This window comes from Paroedura picta, chromosome 4, assembly GCF_049243985.1.
Source record: "Paroedura picta isolate Pp20150507F chromosome 4, Ppicta_v3.0, whole genome shotgun sequence".
NCBI classification, from domain to species: Eukaryota; Metazoa; Chordata; class Lepidosauria; order Squamata; family Gekkonidae; genus Paroedura; species Paroedura picta.
The window spans coordinates 39,778,563-39,802,292 of NC_135372.1; the positions used below are offsets into that span (position 1 = coordinate 39,778,563).

A 23,730-nucleotide genomic window follows, 5' to 3' on the forward strand; every position below is an offset into this window, starting at 1 on the left:
CACAAACTAGCATTATGTTCAGCCTTGTGGCACGGATTATGCAGAAATCTCATCAACAGGACATGTATGATTTGACAAGTGAATAGGGAAGAGTTAGTTCTACCAATATTATATTCAATAAGTTTTGTTAGAATTAATAAATAATCTTCTTCCCCTTAGGACATCTGTTTTTCTCACAGACATAGCAGAAGCTACGTTGTCAAAAGAAACACAGCTGTACCTCTTTTTTATCCAAGTCAGATGAGGAAATGGATGTCCTTTAATGGTATCAGAAACTATTAAATAGACTAGATTAGGACAAACAGAAGCTCAATCCAATGGGAATATTCCACAGAGGGGAAAAGAAAGAACCAGCAAGAGACTAAAGTTCTGCTTTTGGTCAAGGACCCGAGACCACTTGGTCCTTCTCATCTGGCCCAAGAGGCCACTAACCTCTGCAAGTTTGGTCACTTCTCCAAGAGCCTTCTCAAGATCTTGGTAGTCCTCTTCTGTTAGCATAGTAGGCACATCCATCCTTATGCAGACAACCATTTAAAAGGTAAAGGTATCCCCTGTGCAAGCACCGAGTTATGTCTGATCCTTGGGGTGACGCCCTCTTGGCAGACTCAATACGGGGTGGTTTGCCATTCCCTTCCCAAGTCATTACCGTTTTACCCCCCAGCAAGCTGGGTTCTCATTTTACCGACCTCGGAAGGATGGAAGGCTGAGTCGACCTTGAGCCGGCTGCTGCAATTGAACTCCCAACCTCATGGACAGACAGACAGCTTCAGACAGCATTTCTGCCGCTTACTACTCTGCGCCACAAGAGACAACCATTTACCTGCTTCCAAATTATAGGCATTGAGAGTGCCACCTTAATCTTCAATCTAAAAGCATGTGTTTTTTTTCTTATTAAGAACACAGAATTCTCTGAAACAGTCTCAACAGATTCCTCGTAAATTGCATTTGGCAGTTTGTAGTGGGCAGCACAGAAATCATCTAGTCTTCTAGATAGATAATAAAACATTGCAGTGTCTAGTTGGCTTCTATCATAAAGGATCTCTGTCCATGCACATAAAGAATACAAGATGAAGAGTCAGCCTCCTAGACCTTGAGATGATGTAAGTGGCCTATAATTTCCTTCTACATCATCTAGGTCAAATTGCAACCTGCCATGCCTTTGTGCTTTCTTAGCTTCAGGAGGGTTGCTGTATCACATGCTGAAGATCATGGCCCATTTCTACAACTTGTTGGGAGTTACCTGAACTTGGCAGGCATTCCACCTTTCACAAGGTTTGCCTCAGATGCGGAAGGAAAGGAGGAGGGGCTACAGAAAAGGGCCTGGCATCAGCTGTGATGCAGATGAAGCCATTGCCTTGAGAAAAAGGTTCTAGCCTGGGTCCTGATCCAACCCAGTGTCTTGTCTGGACCACAAGCACCTGAGAGTGTCAGTTCTGAATTTAGCCATGTTGGTCTGAAGCAGCAGTCCAGAGTTTGAGTCCAGCGTCACCTTTACGCCCAGCGAAGATTTACTCAAGGTATAAGCATTCATGTGCAAGCGTGCTTCCTCAGATACACTAGAGTGCAAAGGGACCAGATGCATGGGACTGCAGTTTGGCACTCTTTGCCTGGTATCCTTTGCCAAAATATATCCTATAATTAATCAGCTTGCCAACACCTAAGGCACAAAAGATGGAAATCCACACAACTGAGAAATATTCTGAGAATCCCAATGTACTTGAGAAAGTTTGATCCCAGGTACACCCTAAGACCAATAAGATTTTATTCAAGATATAAGCTTTTGTGAGCATGCACATGAAAGCTTATATCTTGAACAGAACTTTGTGGGTCTTAAAGGTGTTCTGCAACTTCAGACCATAATGGTCTGCCAACATGCTTAATCAGTCTTGATTACAAATCAGAAAGCTTCAGGAGCCTGGATAACCCTTCCCTACTCTCAGATGCTTGCTGTGATTATTTACATGTTCAACGAAGGAGGCCATGAAAATCTGGGATGAGCTCAAAAAGGCTTTTATACCAAATGTCAAGGATCTGCAGGACTTCCCAGGGGTGTCTCTGTATACACACACTTGCAGTCTGCGGGCTTTTCTTGTCCCTCACTATCCCTACTCCAAAAAGAATGGTTAAAATACGTCTGTCTCCCAATGTACTTGGTAAGACACAACCTCCACTTAGTAAAGTGAAAGCTTTTTTTGGCGGGAACCAACATTTTTCTCTTTTTTCCCCCTTTCTTTTTGGCTTCTTTAGCCTTAGCCATGGGATTGCCCTCATCCTTGGCCAGATTTGTATGTTCAACAGCTCTAGGGTAAGGGTGGCCAATAAATTCTGGTAATCATGTTGGGAGATGCTGGCTACTGATCTTTATCTTCCTCAGATAGCTCTCCTCCTCCCTAAGGAGGGCTAGAAAATCAGGGTTCCACCATTTGGCAATCCCACCATGGTTTAGAGGCCTCCTGCCTAAAATTGCATGATGGCACAGACCTTTACTGCCTAACAGATTGGAGCCCCGTTTTATGCCCAGTTTAGGACTAGGCCTATTTGCTCCTGAAGGGGAAAGTCTGTGGAGGAAGGAACATGAGACTGAGATCTAATCCACTTGCGCCCTCTACAGGTAGCAACATAGATTCCTCCACCTTACTCTCCCAAAGCTGTCTGACTACAAGGGGGTCTGGGAATGGCTGTGGTTCTGTGAACTCCCTGAGCTTTTAGGATCTCTACCATGTCAGCCTTCTGTACCTTTGGGATGCATGCCCCTTTGACCTGTGGCAGATGACACCAGTGATCCAGGGCTGTTCTAAACTCCCTTGTTTCAGGGATTTTTTTGCCAATAAAAGATCCTCTGCTTCACCTAGAACATGTCAACACTCAACCTTAGCACCCAGCACTGCTCTCCCCTAGTCCATGTTTCTTACTAAATTTCCCTGGCAACAACTGAATTTGAGGTGAGAGAGGAAGGGCTGAGCCCAGCTTCCAACCTTTGGGACCTCTATCTTTCATATAAGTCATTACATGGCTGTTTATGCCTTGTTGTTGCATTTGCCTCCATTATAGCTGTGTTAAGGCTGCAGGGTTCTTAATTTTGCTCTCCCCTTTGGTTTTCCCTTGTCTCCTTGTTTCCCCTTTTTCTTGAGAGCCAGCTTGGGGTAGTGGTTAGGAGCACTGACTTCTAATCTGGCCAGCCCGGTTTGATTCCCCACTCCTCCACATGCAGCCGCTGGGTGACCTGGCTAACCCTGATAAAGCTGTCCTGACTGAGAAGTCCTGTTAGAGGTCTCTTGCCTCATCTACCTCACAGAGGAAAGGGAAGGTGATTGTAAGCCGCTTTGAGACTCCTTCAGCTAGAGAAAAACAGCATATAAGAACCAACTCTTCTTGTTCCTCTTTCAAAGGCAGAGGAAGGTAGATGACAGAGAGAACTCTGGATTGATTGAAGACAGGTTTAAAATTAAGGAGCAGAATTAGGAAGAAAAAATTATAATTTGCAGAGAAAGGAAGCAGATCTCCTGTAAAAACCTGCACTTCTCCTCTAGGCAGGAAATGAACAAAAAAGTACTGTGATGCCCACCATTGGTGACAGGGAGTATGTAACGGAGATCTGCTTCCCTGACAGGTGAAAATCGCTATTAAGTGCTTGGCCACCAGCAACAGGGCTGGAGGCGGGGGAGGGATGACCAGTGCCCTAGGAATTTTTGGTGATTCCTAGAGCTATCTTTGTAACTCCTGGGTAGCTCTAGGAATTGCTAAGTACTCTATGGTCAGAACTTCCTGTAAGAAGATGAGATCATTTCTCATTTTTCTTCCCAGGGCAATCATGCCCCCTCTTTGGCCACAGTTTCTGCCTGCCAATCAGGTGAGCACTGGTGAGTTAGTGTCACAATTACCTGGAGGCCTCTCGCCATAAGTAGGGAAATGGGAACCCTAACATGCCAGGGTGCTTTCAGCTGTTTCCATTATCTATTGTGTACTTTTCCATGATAACTGCAATAAATCTCAATATTTGAACTGGAGTCTCAACAAGACACTGTCACAGTGGCACTTTCACAGTGGCAACTTCTGTGATTCCTGTGGTGCATTTTTCAGTTGCTGCAATCATAAGGATTGTCTTGAAGAAACAGGAGCTGCATGAATGGATTACATTGTTTATGAGACACTTCTGAGCAAATGAAATCTTCTGTCAGCTTCACACTGAGACAAAACCAACAGTGAGAGCCAGTTCTTAAGCAAGAGTGATCTGATACAGTCAATGTTGTCCTTTGTCTACAAATATGATAATGTATGACCCAAAGGCCAATCAAACGCCTAGAATTTTCCCAAAGGAAACACATTTGTATGATTAACAAAAAGTTCTATGAACCAGCAGGTTTTCTTGCTGGCATATACTATGCGCAAGTCATTCATCCTTTCTTGACGGAAAACTTTAACATTCAAATAAAGTCCTTTATTTCAGAACACAGCCCATTAATAAAGTGAAAAATAAAAACATAGCAAGAAGTTGCTCCAAAATAAAGACTGTGTTTCTGCAAGCCAAAGACAAGGCTAATAGAGGGTAAAGACATTTTACTCTGCTGTAAACCGCCCTGAGCCGCAAGGGAGGGCAGTATAAGAACAGTGTAATAAATCTAAATAAATAAATAATAAATTTTGGTAAGATATCCTACATTGTCACAGAAGCATTTCCTATTGAGCTGGAAGCAAGCCTCTCTCTAATGATTGAGTGCTTTTCATTTATATTTATTTCTAGGCTGTATCCAAATGTTTGGACAGGTGACAACCCAAAGAACAAAACATACACTCAAAACACTCTGCTGCAAATATACAAGCAAACCTGAAAATCCTGTCCACAATTATGTCAATCCTTACATGGAAAAAAAAAAAAAGCCCCCTGCCCCCCAATCCTTCCTGACCATTTAAAAATTGTTTCTGTCTCTCTCATTACAGAGTTAACTGATGTATCATTGGCCAACCTGGAAACTTGTGCAATCCAGCAGACTTCCTTCAATACCCACCTTAATATCTGCTGTTCTTTGTTGGCCTTTTCCAGTACATAATGTATAAATTACATTTGTAGCCATTTCATTGTGAAGGAGAAGTATCAGAGTGAGAAACAATTTTGAGATAATAGCTAAGGCAGCAGCATAGCTTGCAAATCCTGTTTAGGCTGCTGGGAAGACTATTAACAATGATATGAAGACTCTTTCCTTGGTCAGAAAGGTTAAGTTTCAGACCGTTTAAAAACTATAACTGAGTCCAACAAGTAAAGGGAAGTACATAAATCAGGAAGGTCTAACAGAGAACATGATTTCTGGAATAATTTCCAATGAAATTTCCTAAGAGCCGCACATTCTCAAATCCGAACAGCAGCCATGGTCATACTAAAGAAACAGCTTTATTCACATCTCATGGCAACCTGTCTTTCATTCAGGCACAGTTTTCATCTTCAGGGTGCTAAGACAAGCCAATGGAAAGTGATATAAAATATTCCTTTGACCCTACAAGATCAGCCTGGATCAAAGATGAAACTGTGGCTTCTGAAAGCATATGCCCATTTGCAGATAACAGAAGCAGGGTCAATATTCGAAAAATGAGTAATGAGAACACCTCCCTCAGGTAAGAGAGAGTGGCCTGCAAACTGTCCTTTATTCAGTCTTTCAGTCTTCACAGTAACATTAAACTACTGAAATCTGGAAACGTAGCTGTTGCACAGACAATAAATGAAGGATCTGCTAGCAAAAATGTATATTCCAATAGCCATTCTTTCGCCACAAAACCACAACAGAAAATACAGTGTTTGGTTGAATTTCTTACAGGAAATATAATAAATGGATACTAGGGTGTATATATGAATCATAGAATCATAGAGTTGGAAGGGGCCATACAGGCCATCTAGTCCAACCCCCTGCTCAATGCAGGATCAGCCCAGAGCATCCTAAAGCATTCAAGAAAAGTGTGTATCCAACTTTTGCTTGAAGACTGCCAGTGAGGGGGACACTGGCCAGTGCAGCACACAACTAAAAGAAGCAGTGCAAGATGGGAAATAGTGGCGACAGTTGAGCCATAGTATCACCAAGCATGGGACTTGACTGAATAGCTAACATCATCGCCATACAAGGATGAACTGAAGAATAATTTAAACATTTTTTAAGCATGACTAAAATATATTGGTGCTGTTATGCACAGTCCTCCGATTTCCACTGGATTCGTTTTGGAAGGTAAATGGGGAAAGCAAGACTATCCTAGTATATTCTTTGACTCTCTATACAATCAGCTTGTATTAGATGCACAGTTCTCTTATGATCATCTCAATCAAGCCAGGACAGACACGAAGGAAAACAAAATTTGCCCATTTCACCCTGATGTCCCACAAATGAGAACAGCCTTGTGCTGATCTTTGTGGAGCAAGTTTCATAACCACAGGTGTGCCTAGAGCTGGTCTCCATGTAAAACTCCCGCTTTCAAATGTTCAGCAGTCCCAAATCTGCCTATCTACCGGATACTCAACAAGAACTTTCTATTTGGACAATGTTACACTCCTGAAATCATTATTGATGGGCTTGCATACAGAACACATTTTTACAGAACACATTTTTAATAAAGGAAACTTGCACATGCTACAGACTGAATTCTAAATTCTAATAGATGTTATTATTCAAAGAGGACTGAGGCTGGGAAGGTGAGGAAGAGTTCAGTGAATAGGAAGAACCCTGATGCAGTCTCAAAAAACAAAATCGAAAAAACAATCTTCATCATGCTTTTTAAAATCCAAATATCCACTCTTAAGATTGACTGTTTCTTATCTGAAGAGAAATATGATTCCTCTTACCTTGACATTGCAGGCCTGTTCCATAAGCCGTCTAGCATTCTCTTCAGCTCGGTACCTTTTGGGCAGCTGCACTCTAAAGAACTTTAAAGCTCCTTCAAAATCAGCTTGCAGAAGGTCCTCCTTGGAAGTCTACAATGAAACAGTGCAGAACTACTATAAGCAGAGAAAACAGGCATACTGGGACCCTTATGGCCTGGATTTGTAATCTGCTGAATATATTCCATGCAGATGTATGCTCACAAACCTCTAGTATCTAGAAAGTGGAACGATTCAAGTGGGTTGCCGTGTTGGTCTGAAGCAGCAAAACCAATTTAGAGTCCACTGGCACCTTTAAGACCAACAAATAAAACCTGGTTGGTCTTAAAGCTGCCACTGGACTCTAAATTTGTTTAGGAGGAAAATTCCTGTTCTTTGAATGTGAGAGCTCATTCAAAGAAAGAGCAATAAAATATCTAACAACCTGATGTACTTATTCTTCCATGCCCAACAAGTAACTGGGCAAATGCTGTCAAGAGAAAAGTTTGCAAAAGTAAACCAGAGAGGAAATTAGATCTGACTATTGTCTTCGCTTTCCAGTTCCTAGCTGGTTCTTCTGTTGCTGCTATGGCTTTGCAAAGCTTCAAATGCGACAGAACAATGCCGCAAATAGTTTCCAGATTTAATAATAAGGAAGTTATCCATGAGCCATCACAAAAATCTTGGCCCTGACAACAATGCCATACAAACAAACATCATTTCTATTGCATTCTATGCTGGGTCAAATCGACACACAACATTAATTCCAGAAGGCTTCATGTTGACTACAGTTTTTTTCAGAACCAATGAAGATGTGAAATTGTAAGTGTGTCTTCAACTATGTGAGTACCCACAGCATATCCCCACACACTTGGGATTTTCGAGAAACACTTCACAACAAGAGTTTTATAGGCAAACTTAAGAACCAGCATCTCTCATCTGAAAGATTAAACATGGGAGCAGATGCCATCTCTGTACTTCTATGTATCAAAAGTAGCGACAGAAAGGAAACCAGAGAGTCTTCAGAGGCAAGTATTTGTTGCTGATGGGGCAAGGAAGGACCTCCACTTATATGTTCCTGCAGCAACACAAGGCCTCAAGCTACCTGTCTTGCTGCTCCCACGTCAATCAGGCTACAATAAAATTGCAGATGTGCTACGAGAATAGAAATAACTCCCCCCCCCTTTTTTTTTTTTACTTTTCACAATAAGGCATGGTTTCTTTGAGAAGTCACTTCTTAAGTTAGCACAGCTCAGAAGGCACTTCTAATAACCTCTTGCCTTAAAAACCCTGTGATGAGACTATCCAAAAAGAAAGGAGACTTAGTGCTGAAAGACGGCCCTTATCCCCAATCAGATGGCAGTTACTGGGGAAGAGAAAATGACAGGTACAAATAGCACAATTCTTAATTATGGTCTCAGTTTGGGGAGCAGCAGAATTTTGACCGTAGAGATCCCTGGAGGTGTGCAAAGGTCTAAAATCATAGAATCATGGAGTTAGAAAGGACCACCAGGGTCATCTAATCCAACTCCCTGCAGAATGCAGGAAATTCACAACTACCTGCCCACCAGTGTGACCCAATTCCATGCCCAGCTGATACTCCTCCCAAAACCAGAAATCCTGGCCAGTCTGGACTGGAAGAAATTTGCCTTCTGATCTCAAAGTGGTGATCGGTATTTTCCTGGGCATGCAAGAAAGGGCCACAAGAGCACCGAAACAATCCCTTCTGCCCCCTATTTACAATCTGCCTAAGTTCACAGAATCAGCATTTCAATTCTATTTCTATTTGCCTGGATCTATTCAGTGTAGTTTAGTAGTGGGGTTTGGAAGCCAGAAATGATCAGCTTGAGAGGGCCTGGTTAAGCCCAAGGGTGTCCAGGTCTGCCACGGTTTTGGAGTTTAAACAAACAACAAAGGGAACATGGACCATGCACTGACTAATCCAACAAAGCCCAAAAGGTCCATGTGAACCCATATACCTGAATAACGTAGAACATATGGTGTATTTTTTCAACAAAAAATATTAATTAACAATGTATTTAGTACATGGACAAATATGAATCCTCAGCATGGCTCTAACAAGCCAATAAAAATATATACAACAGATAATACAATAATAAACAATCCAGAGAAGGATAGCAGAATGTTAACAGAGCGACCACAGTTAGCCAGCCAAATTCAATACAAAGAGTAGCCGTCTTATCTTTTTATAACAAAACACTATTCAAGGAGAATTCACGCCCATCGCATGTTTCGCCTGACATCAGGCTTCTTCAAGGGGCAGACCAATGCTGTAAATCTGTACAAGTCTATGAATAAAAAAAGAGGCATCTAATGTTGTTGAAACACACCACTAATAAATCTTGAAGAACATGACCAGTTTTCCAAAGAGAAAATGGCCTTTTTGTGGGAAAGAAATCTCAGCATGCCAAAATTTATCCCACCATGGCTCTCACTGAAGTTATGCGAGGATGCATTGCTCCTCTCACTTCTGTGCCCCTCCCTCAGGTATGAAGGATGTGCTAGTTGGAACATTTTGGCCCTTTCTGCATGGAGGGGTAAAACGCAAGCACCTTCCTGCTGGCAGACGGGATGGTAAATCTCACGTTTGCAGACCCCTCCTGTGTTTTCCCCCTGCCCCATCGTGGTTTTTTGCCTCCTGACTAGGCTACAAGCAAAAACAAGCCAAACTTCTCCCTCCATTCCTTGGCTTGTCAATCACAGCAAATCACCAATCACAGCACAGTAGTTCTCTGGTGAACTGAAACTTTCTGTCTGGGTGGATTTCTGCTGCACATTGTCTCTGGAGCCAAAGAAGACGTATTGTGCTAATGGTTAGCTTTAAAACAAGCTGCTTAAACCCCTGTATGATCGGCAGAAGGTAGCCAGATCACCCACTCACACCCCTTCCCCAGCTCATTTCCCACCTCCAGGGCTGAATCTGCACGGAGCTTTTGTTCCAATCACAAGGTCAATTCAATCCCTGATTTAACTTTTCCCTCTGCAACAAGCATGATTGATCCGGAGTGACCCTACCTTTTCCCTGCGATATCCTGGAATGGATATAATCCTCGATATTTCAAAAATTGGCATGAGTAAGCGTGCAGCTGCCTGCTTTCCCTGAAATAACTTGCTGCTGAGCCTCCAATGTTGCAGAAAAGCCCTGATAGGCCAGGGCGTCAGTTCAAAGGCTTCCTCATTCCCAGATTGCAAAGCTTCCCTTAAAGGGGAAGCCCTAACTTCTCTCAGCAGAGACTTGCCTCTTTGATTTATTCCCCTCCTCTGCTGTCTCCAATCCTCATCCCCCACTTCAAGAAAAGAAAGAAAGAGGCTCCTGTTGCGTTTGGCTCCCCTCCCTCTTCTGAGCTTCTCTAGTCATGTGCAGAACACTTTTCTGTTTCAATGGGGGGGAGGGTAGAGGAAGATCTAAGTTCAAATCAATCTGAATTCAGCAGGATCCACAATGGAATAAACTAAGTAAGTGCAGAATCAGCCCAGAAGATGCAAATGGGACTGGTTTTGCCTGCTCAAGTTGTGAGAAAGCTGGACAGGTAACTGAAGCTCAAAAATACATTTTCTGCTAATGATAGGCTTAAAAACAAAGCACACTCATGGTTGAATGATTGGGAGAAAGCTTTTCGATCACCTGCCCTCCCCTTCCCAGGTCATTTCCCACCTCCAGAAAACAAAAACAGGTCTGTGTTTTGCCTGCCTGATCAGGAACATTTTCCTCGTTTGGAAATGGTATGTCTTATGCATATTATTACTGATCTCTGGCTCATGCTTTGTCCTGTCTCTCAGAGTATGAAAGTTGTAAATGTTAGCTGCTCTGTAGAGAGTTGTTTTGCCTTTTGATCTCCAGGCTTTGTGGTTAGCAAAGCCCTAAATCCTTGGTGTGTTTTGAGTGGGGACCTAAACAAGAATAGTATATATGTGTTAAATGTTGCTTAGTATTAAGTTATTAAGTGAACGATCACGGGTCTTTAATATGCCTTAATATTGGTTATAGAGTTGTGAATTTCTGGATTAATTAGGTATGCTTTTATAGAATTAACTATTGATTAATTAGTCTTATAGTGAAAGGACTTTCATGGGGTGTGACATTTGAGGTTTGTGGTTTAAGTTAGCAATAAATTAAACAAAGTGCCTGCAGGTTTACTTATAGAGTCTAAGCAGTTTCTCTAAAGGAAGGGGGGATGTGTATTAGGTATAAGAAACTCTGCTATGTTAAGTAATGGGCCTTTTGCCTTAAGTGCCTTTAGAGGAGTGTTATGGGGATGTTTTAGCTTTAGAACAACTTAGCTATAGTGTTTTGTTGTTTGATTTTGTCTTTATGAGCCTCAGTGTTTATTCTGTTCATTTTTGAATGCACCCCAGGAGATCCAAGAGACAAGTGAATTTTTTATAAAAAGTTACTGCCTTCGGTTAGTGATCATTAGGATGTGCCTCTGACACTGTTTTTAAAGGGTTTCCCCCCCAGTGCTGATGTCTGTCTCCAGAGTGCAAGAGCGACCTCAGAAGTATAGCAGAGGCGGCGCCAGCCCAGCAAGCCAAAGTGCTGAAGTGCACTTGCCACTGCTAGCCCCGCAAGTCTTCCGAGGTTGCTCCTGCTCCTCAGATGGTGGGAGCAGCCTTGGAAGACTGGCAGCGGCAGTGCTCGTGGTGCCAGAGCAATGAGTGCACCTCAGTGGTAGGTTTCACTGCTCTGGTGCCACCGCCACTGCTGGCCATCTACTGGCGAACTCCTTCAATGGAATGGGCTTCCTCGGGAGGTTATGGGTTCTCCATCTTTGGAAATTTTTAAACAGAGTTTGAATAGCCATCTGACAGAGCTGATTCTGTGAAGGTTCAAGGGGGTGGCAGGTTACGGTGGATAGGGCTGTGAGTGTCCTGCATAGTGCAGGGGATTGTACTAGATTAAACAGGATGTCCCTTCGAACTCTATTTCGATCAAGGATCCTTAGAGCTTTTCACTTAGGCTCCCTCTCTTACAGGAAGACGATTTACCCACTAGGCTGAACAAGACGGGATGGGTTGAGATATATGATTACCACTGTCTTGTTGTTTTCTTGTGTGTTGTTGATACATTGGGATTTTATTGGGGTGATGTGTTTTTATTGCTATGTGTAAATCGCCGCAAGCCCTTTTTGGAGAGCGGCGGTCTATAAACCAATGAATGAATGAATGAATGAATGAATGAATGAATGAATGAATGAATGAATGAATGAATGAATGAATGAATGAATATTATTCTATGATTTCCTGAGGTGGGAGAATGGACATCACGTACATATGCATTTCCATTTGAGGAGCGCGCCAGTAGATGTTCCACATTTTAAAAAATTGAAAATAACAGATTTGCATTACTAAGTACAAATTAATGTGATCCAAAGAACCATGGACAGAAACCAGAGATAGTATCAAAGAAGATTTATTTATTTATTTATTTTCTTAGATTTCTATACCCCCCTCCCATAAGGCTCAGTGCGGTTTACACAAAACATTTAATGCACAAAGCCTATTCGCGTAGCCAAAAGAAATGGAAAGCCTCAATGGATAATTGATCAAACTCTTAAAATTTCTAAAGACAGATGAGAAGCAAAGATAAAAGGTGACAGAAATGGAATCAAAAGTTCCAGCAACTGGCACATGATAAAAAGAACTATTATAATGATGAGTGTAAATAAACAAAAGAGAACAACAAAAAAAGAATAAAAGATCTGTTCCACAAGCTTCAGAAAATTAAGAGGAAATTTAAGGCATTATTAGGGGTGTTAAAAGATCAACATGGAAATACATTAACTGAACCAGACAAAATAAGGGAAACATGGTAACAATACACTGAACAGATAAAAATATGAACAGTTTCTTCAAAGAACAATCTGTTGAAAAAGAACCAGTAATTTTAGAAAGTGAAGTGAAAGTTTCAATCAAAGTTACTGGAAGAAACAAATCACCAGGACTAGATGGAATAGTAACGGAGCTATTTCAAGCTATAAAAACTGAGTCCGTCAAAATCTTTAAAAGAATATGCTAACAAATACAGAAAACAAAACAATGGCCCACAGATTGGAAGCACTCAACCTTCATTTCACTTCTGAAAGAAAACATTAAAGATTGCATCAGACAATCACATTACCTTTTCACACAAGGAAAGCAATGCTCAAAATCTTATATATATATGTGTGGAATATATATAAGAACTGATGAGAAATGCCAGATGTTCCAGCTGGATTTAAAAAGGGAATAAGCACTAGAGATCATATTGCAAATGTATAGTGGTTGCTACAGCATATCAGAGAATTTCAGAAGAAAAACAGATTGTGTTTTACAGATTTCAGCAAATATTTGATTGCGGGAATCATGAAAATCTATGGTTGGTGTTAAAAGAAATGGCTATGCTACATTTCTGTTTTGTTTATGCACCCTTTACTCTGGCCAAGAAGCTAAAGCGAAACAAAATAAAGAGAAGCAAAATGGTCAAAGATGTATTTTATCTGTCTGTCCAATTTCTGTACAGAACATATAAGGAAAGTCTTAGATTTAGATGGAGATGGAGTGAAAACTGGTAGAAGGAATATTTACAATTTAAGATAAATAGATGACACTACATTAGTGGCTGAAAATAGTAAAGATTTGAAATGACTACTGGTAAAGGTTAAAAATAGAAATGCCAAAGCAGGATTATAGCTGAGCATCAAGAAGACAAAAGTAATGCTTACTTAGGAACTGACAATGAATTAAAGATTTTCTATTTCTTGGCTCAATCATTACATTAAAAATGGACACTTCAACCAAGAAAGCAGCAGACAATATGAGACTGGAAAGGTCAAACATGAGGAGTTGGAAACGATCCTTAACTGGCAACCAAGATCAAGATAATTCATAGCACATTATTCCTCATTATTAGGTATGGGTGTGAAAGTGGAACAATGAAGAAAGCTGATAGAAAGTCAATTCCTTTGAAATGTAGTGTTGTTGGAGAGTGATAGTGAAAAGACAAGACTCAATGGAAAAGACAGTAATACCAGAAAGAGTAGGAAAAGAGTAAGATTCAATAAGAGATGGATTGAATGAATAAAAGAAATCACATTCCTCAGTTTGCAAGACCTGAGCAAGGTTGTTAATGATAGTTTGGAGGTCATTAATTCAAAAGGTCGCCATATGTAAGAAGTAACTTGAAGGCACTTAACACAAACACTGTTCAGAAACTAGCTTCCAAAGTTACAGAACCTAGGTGAAAAACTAATAAGGCTTCCCCTATACTACAATTAGACTATAACCCTGATTTATAATACAACATACCAAAAATAAAACTTTCTACCTACTACGATAGCAATTAGTTATTTTGGCAGGTTGAAATAGCAAATGTAATGGGTTTGGAATCAGCAAACTTTTCTCTCAAATTCACCTAATCCCTAATCTTGTTACAACTCCTATCCCACCATAGTTATGTCCATACAAGTCTCATACCTCCCCAGCATAGTCTTCTCTGTAGTCAAAGAGGACACCTTTCCCTTAATGGAAATGCCGGTTGGATCCTATCCATGGCATTTCTTCGCAAGGTTGAATTATTTAAAATATGTGAACAAGAACCATGAGCAAGGCAGATTTATAACACAAGAACAATAGAAGCCATGTTGGATCAGGCCAATGAGTCATTCAGTACAAGACACTGTATTGCACGGTAGCCAAAACCCAGGAATAATCAGGAAGTCTACTAGCAGGATCATACACGCAATCCAATAGGATACTTGGGGGCACCGGAATCTGAGGACTGCAGTATAAGAGGCAGCAACAGGTGTGACTTGCATCAATTGACATCATCACATCAGAGTCTCCCCCTCTGCCCGTGTCTGCCAGAAAGAGAGCTTCCTAAATACAGGCTTCCCAACCTACACCTCCACTTCCCACAAAGAAAGTGAGCTCCACGTAGGTCCCACCAACCTAGAATACGATCAGAAAAGGCCAGGGACTAAAAATAACCATAGCAATAGGGAAGAATATAGGAGACCTATACCTTCTGCACACAGTGTGGTATGATTCTGCTCTTCATCAGGATGTATATAAATTTGAAAGCTCTAATATGCATAAAATATACAACTTGAATGTGTGAGTTTTTAAACAGAATGTAGAGGGATACTGAATTTGGGATAAAGAAAGAATTCCTTGTCATACTATATAGACAATTCAAATTTGGTGACTGAGCTTTGATACTGAACACAAATGGACTCAGAGGAAATTCAGAAAATGCGTGTAATAATTTTGTACCAGGCCCAGAAAATCATGCTCTTGGTCAGGAGTAGTCAAACTGCGGCCCTCCAGATGTCTCAACCATAGGCATGGTGAACCACCTGTTTTACAGACCCTGAGAAACTGTCTAACGTCCCCCAAGGCCCTGATCTCATGGCAGTGACTGTTCCACTGACAACAGGAGGAAGTTGTCTTTCCTGCAATCTCTGCTCTTCCTCCTTGGAACATTCTATGGCAAAATTTTAGATTGAAAAAGATCTCCCTTCTTCTTTCCTTACTAGAATGCCAGGCAGCTGAGAGTGGGGATGGAGAGTTCCCCAGCTAGTATTCTACATCAAAATTTAACATGAGGGATTTTGCCTTTATATTAAATACAAGAATTACAAACTGCCAAAGAATTACAAATTTTAGCAAAACAGCTACTAAAAATAAACCCTATAAATCACAACTGAATTACATAAAATGTGGTGTGGCTGATTTATAACACTGTGTACTATTCTGGAGAAGGTACAGAAAAGAGAGCACGATGTTCTAAACATGGAGAAAGTTCCCTATGAAGAAGATCAAAGAAGAGCAATATCTCAGTGGAAGAAGGTCCAAGATTCAATTCTGAGCATCTTATCTCCAACTTTTGCAAATGATGCAAAATACCTTGGCTTAGGACCCTGGAGGGTTGTTGCCTGGCAGAATACACAATACAGGGTTAGATGCCTCAAACATTCTGCTTCAGTATAAGGCAACTTCATGTATTCTAGTTAGAATATAGCAGAAATCAGCCAAGCTATGGATGGTATCAACAAAACTGACAATACAAGAAACTGATTGTATGAAATTGACTGATAGTTGCTTTTTTTTGGGGGGGGGGTAAAATAACACACATCTTCATACAACATACATCTTAGAGAATATTCGACCAATAGTTTAGACAGCTAAAAGAAGAAGATAACAAAATAACAGAGGATAGTTCTTTCAACAGCAATTATCCATGACAGCTCAATGGAATTTCTGAGTCCAGGAAAATGTACCTTGGATACTGCTTATCAGTAGATGCCGGGGACAGACACAGTGGCAAAGGAAAGCCCTGCCCTTATTGGTAAAACAACTGGTTGGTCACTGGACTAGATTACACTTAATATAATACAATAAGTCAATTCTTATGTAGATTATCAAGACCCATCTATTAGGTTTGCAATGTTCGGGAGCAAAACACCCTAAAACTAAACACTACCTTTAAATGTGAATAAAGCAACGGAATTAGTAAAGGAAAGCCATTGAGGTAAACAAGAAAATGACAGGATCCACCCACAGAGATCTACTGCCATACCTGCTTTTCTGAATTTGCCTGCACAATTGGTAGGCGGAAGAGTGGAATATAAATGTAAATTATTTTTTTTAAGAGGAGCAATTTGCACACCTGTGAAACGTTCCCTTTTTAACCTAGCACAAATCAGGCTGTGGGTAAACCTGTGGATAAACAGATTCTTCAGCATTTTCAGCACGTTAGAGAAGGGAAATATAGTACCAGCAACAGCTCGTCTTCCTCTGAAAATGACTGCATGAAATAAGGCTAGGATGATACCTCTCATGACGCCTAGGTTTATGATGAACTATAAATCCAGGGAATAAAAGGAACTGAAATGTTCCAGAGTCTTAGGCATATATCCTGATGCTATCAGAGACACGGAGTTGATGTATTTTTTGTTTCGGCCTCTCTCGAGTTTTGCTAAGTGGTCAAAGGATCTGATGTCATTCTGGCGGCCTATTAAGGAAGGAAAGCCGAGATTTCTTGAGATGCTAAGAATCAGACGCACTAAAAGAGTTATAGCAATAAGTTTGGATCGCTGCATATTTACTACCATACAAAGCAACAGACATGATGTCCAGCCAGCGACATGGTGCATCTGTTCTAATGGATGAGAATACCTTTAAGCCGTTGAATACACAGAGAGCCAAGTCTTTTCCTTGCCTCTAGCCATCCTCTCAAAGTCAACCTCGTAAACACTTGGTCTGCATGGCTGTTGCTTACCAACCCCAAAGAAACTGTAGCCTTAGCATCAAGGAAGACACCAAGTTTTAAGTAGCTGGAATGCATCTGCGATTCATCAATAATCTGCTGGCTTATAAAACCGTGCCACTTGAAAGAGGAGAAACCAGAGGGCTTAGAAAATCCTTCTGGAAGCAGATCCAGCTGTGACACCACTGGCCAACAGAGGACTGGCCGCTTAAGACTCTTGAGGGGAATCTAATCTAGTCCCTCCTTGCCCAAAGCCGTAAGAAACGCAGACAGAGTCATTACTTCCTAAATATATTGTGTAGAATTGGGGCCGGGGGGGGGGGGGGCTTATGCAAACCGCCACAAGCAATGGAACCCTCGGAGACAGCTGGAACGGGAAAGAGGACGGCGGAATTACCATGCATCAATCTAAAGAAAACAAGATCTCACCGCAAGAAGCCGAGGCACAAAGAGGCGATGCCCCATCCCCAGAAGTTCCAGCACTCGGCAGGCATACTCGTTCACGAGCTTGCTTCTCTCATCCTGGATATCTTGGGACTTTCTGATGGGTGGCGCGAGCTTGGGAGCTGGGGCTGGGCAAGGCACCCCTCCTTCCATCAGCAAAAAACAGCAAGTAGGCAGAGTGAGAAACAGTGTTCCTCTGAAGCCACAAATCCGCCCTGTGGCACTGTGGGAGCCAGCCTCAGGTCTTACATGCCCTCAGCTGCCTACGGCAGAAGTCATCCAGGGAGAGCCTCAAAAGGAAGGAAACACCTTTGCTAAGAAGCGTGGGGGGAAAACCCAGTTCTGACGGCATTCCAAAGCAGACCGCAGATGCAAACGGGAAAAAGACATGGGTCTTAAAAACGCCCGGACACGGGGAAAATGGCAGAGGAGGATGCTGTGCAAGAAAAAGCTGAGATGGCCCGGCTTGCCTGAGAACACATAGGAGAGCAGACCGGAGCAGCTGTAAGAGCCGTACGACCGGGCCGGTTGTAAAGCTGCACAGAGAAAAAGGATGAGCTCATTGCAATCCCTGATTCGTGACAAGCGTGGCTGGGCTGCTGCTGCCGCCTCTTGCTGTGAATCAGTAATGAAGGGTAGGAGAGGAAGGGGGGAGGGAGGGAGGGAGAGGCGGAGGTAGGTGAATGAGCATGCAGACGGCGTCTCAGGGGAGAATGCTGTAATAAGAAGCCAATAGTGAGCTCTTGGATAGATGAGCTCCCCCTCTCATTCCGCCTTCCGTCTCCATTAGTCGGACAGTTGTCGAAATGCACAGGCACATGGAAGCACAGCCTCGGCGCTCCGCACATGGAGGGTGCTGCGCTGGTGGCCCAGCAAAATTACCAGCCTCGGTTCATTTCTGCTTTTCAAACAACCATTTTAGTCTTTCCTAGGCAATATTGGGGAGGGGAGGGAGGGGGGAAGAAGGGAGCGGGAACCCAGGCAATCCCACCCAGTTACTGCATGGATGCCAGATGGATGGCGGAGAACAGCAGCAGAGTGCTGATGAAGCACGATAAGCCGAAATGGCCCAGCCTGCGTCTCCACGCTGTGCGGCATGGATGGCGATCTACGGGGTGGGGAGCTTGAAAGCGGCCGAACTTGGGAAGATGCGCGGCGACTGATGGAGACTGCTCTAAATATACAAAATAAGCATGTCGGGAGGGGGGATAATACTGACTCGGAGGGGTTCTGAAGGAAATTGGTGAGGTTCTGAGCATGACGGGATTGCTGGATTTAAGACAGAATGTTTACCTAGATATTCTTGTTGCACATACACTTGTGTGGAAATGCATTTCACACAGATAGAGAAACGGCTAAACCTTCGTATGTGAAAAGCTCAACAATCTGAAAATCTTAATAAGAGCACCTGACAGTCATAACAGAAGCAACACAGTTCATAGGTATCATGCTTTTAATTAAACATGCCTGCAGCATATATAACGCCCATGAGCTAATCTTTCCCACCTATACTGCCACACAGAAGAGATTTTTGTACCCCACTTTTGCTACCCAAAGGTGTCTCAAAGTGGCTTACACTTTTGCTACCCAAAGGTGTCTCAAAGCAGCCTACTCTTTGTTTCCTCTGAGGTAGGTGAGGCTGGGAGAGCTCTGAGAGAACTGCGATTGGTGCAGGGTCACCCAGCTGGCTGTGAATGGAGGAGGAGGAGGGAATTAAACCCAGTTCTCAAACCGCTCTTAACCACTTCACCAGGCTGTCTCTAAATGTGCCTGGGAGCACAAGTTACATGCTTCTGCCCTTAGACATATTCAGTCTTGATTTGCTGTCATTCCATGATTGCATGGTTGCTAGTTGCATGTATGCAGCAGACAACACCTCTCCCGAACTCCCCCCACCAAGCCCGGGTTATCACTCAGTGGGAAAACCTATATGTGGTCTGCACCACTTCTGACTGCTTGAGGGCTCTTCCATATGAAACTCACCTGCATTGAGAAAACCAGTATGTTGAAGGCCTATTATGCACGGCCGCTGAAACGGTGGCATGGAGAACAAGGAGGAGGAAGAAGCGAAGCAAACTGATTATGCACGGGATGGAACACAACGGCGGCAAAACCCAGAGTATCCGATTATGCACGCGGATACTCCGGAGCAGCTGGTTGCACCCTGGTCCCGGGAAGCTCCACTTTCTTCTGCATCTCGCTAACGTGGCTTTTTCGGAGGCATACATTGACTCTGCACCCAGTTGCTGCCTGCAGCGTGCATAATTGGTGATTTTAGCCGCCGCCATTCCACCCTGAATGCAGACTTTCCACTCCGTGCATAATTGGCCAAAGAGAAGGTTGCGTAAGAAGCCTTCTCCCTGACCAGCTAGTTTTCTGAATGCTGGGAATTTTGCATGATGTCCACATGTACAGCAGTACACCCAGACACAACTTGACCATCCCTCTGAGAGTCTGATTCAGTAATCCCCAATGCGGTACCCTGAGTGCCTTGCTGTCCACCAATGTATTTCTTGGTGCCCACTTGCTTCTTCTGTCAAACAAACAGTTGGATTTCTGCAACCACACAGGAGCAGCAAGGGGCTCATAATGTTCCTGGAGGTCTGCAAAGAATACAGATTTGAAAACAGCTGTCCCACCACAGGAGGATACTTGACTTGTGGTGGTATCCACTAATCTCTCCTAGAAATCTAAAAGTATCTCTAGACTTCTTAGGGATCCCCAGCCTAATTAGGGGGTACTTTTCCAGGTCCCGTCAAGCAGACATTCACTGAGAGCTTCAAGTTGAATCTTGGACTCTCAGGTCATGGGGGATGATTCAAATTGGGAATTTAGCAAGTGGGGAGAAGAGGTCTGACCCTTGTACACGTGCCTCTTGTCAACGTGAAATTGCCACCAAGAGACCAAGGTCCTAAGTTTCAGCTGGGAACTCCAAGCATATGTCTGCTCAAAAGGACCTGGGATGGACTCAAGAATAGTGGATCTTGTAGTTAAGCCTATGTGCAAATCACTACACTGCTTTAACACTGTCTGTTCATTGTTGTCATTTTATCGGGGGTTTTAGGGGACTTTGTATCTTATTTTTATCTTGTAATTTACCACGAGCCAGCTCTGACAAGAGTGGTGAGAAATAATTCTAATAATAATAATAATAATTAAAAAACAACGGGAGTTAGAATGAGAGCTGCTGTATCAGAAACACACAAGTCGCCTTACAGCAAGCAAATGCCTCTGGGTGCAACATAACCACTGTGAGTGGCTGTACAGAGTTAGTGTGTTTGTCAATTTATTGATGGATCACATAGGAAGATACTTGCTTGCCAAGTTTATAAATCAGAGAAAATTTCTATTCCACATTTCTTCCAGTGAAGCTAGAGCATTAAATTGGGTTGCAGCCACACTTAAAAGAAAGAATGAATGTTCAATGTCTGAAGTGAGAATGGGCCTACCACCACAATCCCCCCCCCCCAATGACTCCAGATGGAAGGAAAGGACTTGAAAGAGAAAACTTTTATGTTCCTTAATAGCGGTAGATGTTTCCTGAATGGGCAATTCCTCGGCAGGAGTGGGGTTTGTGATCAGTGCCTGGGAGATGAATGTCTCCAAAGCAGCAGTTTACACTTTTGAATCTGGAGGCAAGCAGAGCTGTGCAGTGTCTGAAGGCAAAGCTCCTTAGGGTGCAGGATTTCTGAGAGTCTAATAATGGGGCCACAAATCTGCTGTCTTGTAGGGGTGTCTCTCTGCTTCCGCCAGGGCTTTATTTATGCACTTGTAAATAAAGCAAATATCACAAAGATCTCACCAGCATCCATAGCTCTCTCATGTAAAAGAAAGGAACCAGTGGCACTGCCCCTGGTACTTCTCACTGCTCAGGAAAGCAGGGAGCACATAATGATAAAGTCAACCCACCCTTTCAGTGTAAAGGTAATGATGCTGGTCTTTCTTGGTTCCTAACTCACTTATCCTTTAGGAAATCTAAGCAGAGGAGAAATGTAGCATAGAAGTCTTCCTGGGAACTGTTCTGGTTCGTTGACTTTTTCCATGGAACAGTTGTCATTAGCCACGTATGCCCAAGGATGCGTCTCCGCTCATATTCCAGATGAGTTACAGGTTGGGCTTTTGGCCCGCTTTTGGCATGGATATCAGCTGGGATGCTTTAGATCAGGGGTTATCAACCCCCAGTCCGCGGCCCGGTGCCAGGCCGCAAAGGCCACGGTACCGGGCCGCCGGCAGCCGGGCCTGGCCCCCCCCGCCCGCAGCGAGAAGGAAGGGAAGAGGCAGGTGCAGCCACCGGCACGCCAGTGACGCAAACGCGCACGTTAGCTCCCCTGGTGGCGAAAACGCGCACGCATAGTTGCCGCACATGCGCATTAGCGCCACCTGGTGGCGGAAACGCGCATGCACAGCAAGTGCGCGTGCGCGTTTTTGCAGCACCTGGGCCGTCAGCTCTCCCCTCATCCCGGAGGCGGTCCCTGACCTGAGAAAGGTTGGGGACCGCTACTTTAGATGAAGACACAGGAATATAAGAAGAGCCCTGCTGGATCGCACCAATAGTCCATCTAATCCAGCTTCCTGTTTCACAAACTGGCCAATTAGTACCTCTGGACAGTCAACCATGGAGCCGTCCCCTGATGCTGCCTCCTGGCTCTGGGAATCAGAGTATTAGTGCCTCTAAATGCAGATGTTCCCCACAGGCATGATGGCTAGCAGACATTGATAGACGTACCCTCAATGAATCTATCTAATTCCCCTTTAAAACTGTTTATTCCTGTGATTGTATGCCAATAAAGGTCTTCTGACTTTGGTTCCTGTGGCTATGTCTACATCCTCTGGCATCGAAGTCCACATTTTAATCACTATCTATATAAAGGAGTACTTCCTTTGGTCCAACCTGAACCTACTGCCTATCCACGTCACTGGTTGCTCTTGAGTGCCAATATTTTGGGAGAGCAAGAAAAAATTCCCTTTGTCAAATCTCTCATCCCCATGCATAATTTTATAAACCTCTATCATATCCTTCCTTGATAAACTCTTTTCTAAGTCCCATAAAGGGATGGGCAGAAACCCAAAAATGCCACAAAAGTATGAGTCAGACAATCAGAAGACACCAGGAGACAGAATATCATGATAACCTCCAGCCTAGTCAGCAATTCTGACTTGAAGCTCTATGGAAGATGTAGGTCAGTGACGGAAGAGGATCAGAGGGACCAAGAAGTCATCTAGAAAGCCTGTGCAGGCCAAAGAGGTTGCAATTTCAGGACCCACTTGGGGGATTGTCTCAAGCAACATGGTGCCTCCCATTTTCTCTTGCACTTTGCAGATCCAGTGGGGCACTCTCAAGAGGACTACAGTATGGACACAGTTTGGAGATTGAGCAGCAACTACATTTGAAATCAGGGTACTTGGACATCGACATCTCTGTCTTTGTGAACTAGGATTTATAATTCCATTTGGAAGACCTTCATAAGACGGTACAGAAGGCTGCAGCCAGAGTATTAACAAGAATTGTTCATAGAGATCATATAACTCTTGAAAGGGCTTCCAATTTGCTTCCAGGCTCAATTCAAAATGCTGGTATTAACCTTTAACACCCTTTATGGCCTGAAACCAACATAGTTTAATGAACAGAACAGTATTCTACAATCAAAGACTAGCAAATAATAATAATTCAACAATCAAAAGTTTAAATTATAATGTTAAAAATATAGCAATTTAAAAGCTATTTCATATAATAAAACCTTAGAATAAAATTACATGATTTTTATGTTAGCCCTGAATTCAATATTAGTTGACGGGTTTTGCAGGCTATGGCAATACACTTTGCAACTGGCACTATAAATCTCAGGTACGCATCTTCCGGTAACAACCTAGTATTTTCCAAGATCGAACAACAGCTGTCAATCAAAGGAGCAATGGTCTTGCTACGGATGTCAGAATATAACGGACAGCAAAAAAGGACATGGTCTATACTTTTGACCTTACCAATTCCGCAAGGACCACCTTCTACCATATGAACTTGCTATGGTTTCCCCTGCCATCTGAGGTTAGATAAGCAACAATATGAGAGATTCTTCTGTCATGGGCAGGGGGGGGGGCAGCAGGTCAGGGTTGGGGCTTGGGCCAGTGTGGGCTGCTGCTGCCAGCATGTGCAGCCTAGCGGCGGCAGCAGACCTGCACCTGACCA

At 43.0% G+C, this 23,730-nt stretch overlaps 1 protein-coding gene across 5 annotated transcripts in view; it reads right to left on the reverse strand.

Moving 5' to 3' along the window:
• Window positions 1–23,730, reverse strand: part of RABGAP1L (RAB GTPase activating protein 1 like) — a 218,735-nt gene that overhangs the window by 52,956 nt on the left and 142,049 nt on the right. For 4 of the 5 annotated variants that reach the window (XM_077332520.1, XM_077332521.1, XM_077332518.1 and 1 more), the window contains one exon: window positions 6,821–6,949. In XM_077332520.1, the coding sequence (XP_077188635.1) occupies window positions 6,821–6,949 (129 nt within the window). Of the gene's footprint in view, window positions 1–6,820; window positions 6,950–17,531; window positions 18,167–23,730 lie in introns of those variants that run through there. The other variant, XM_077332523.1, reaches the window with a different exon arrangement.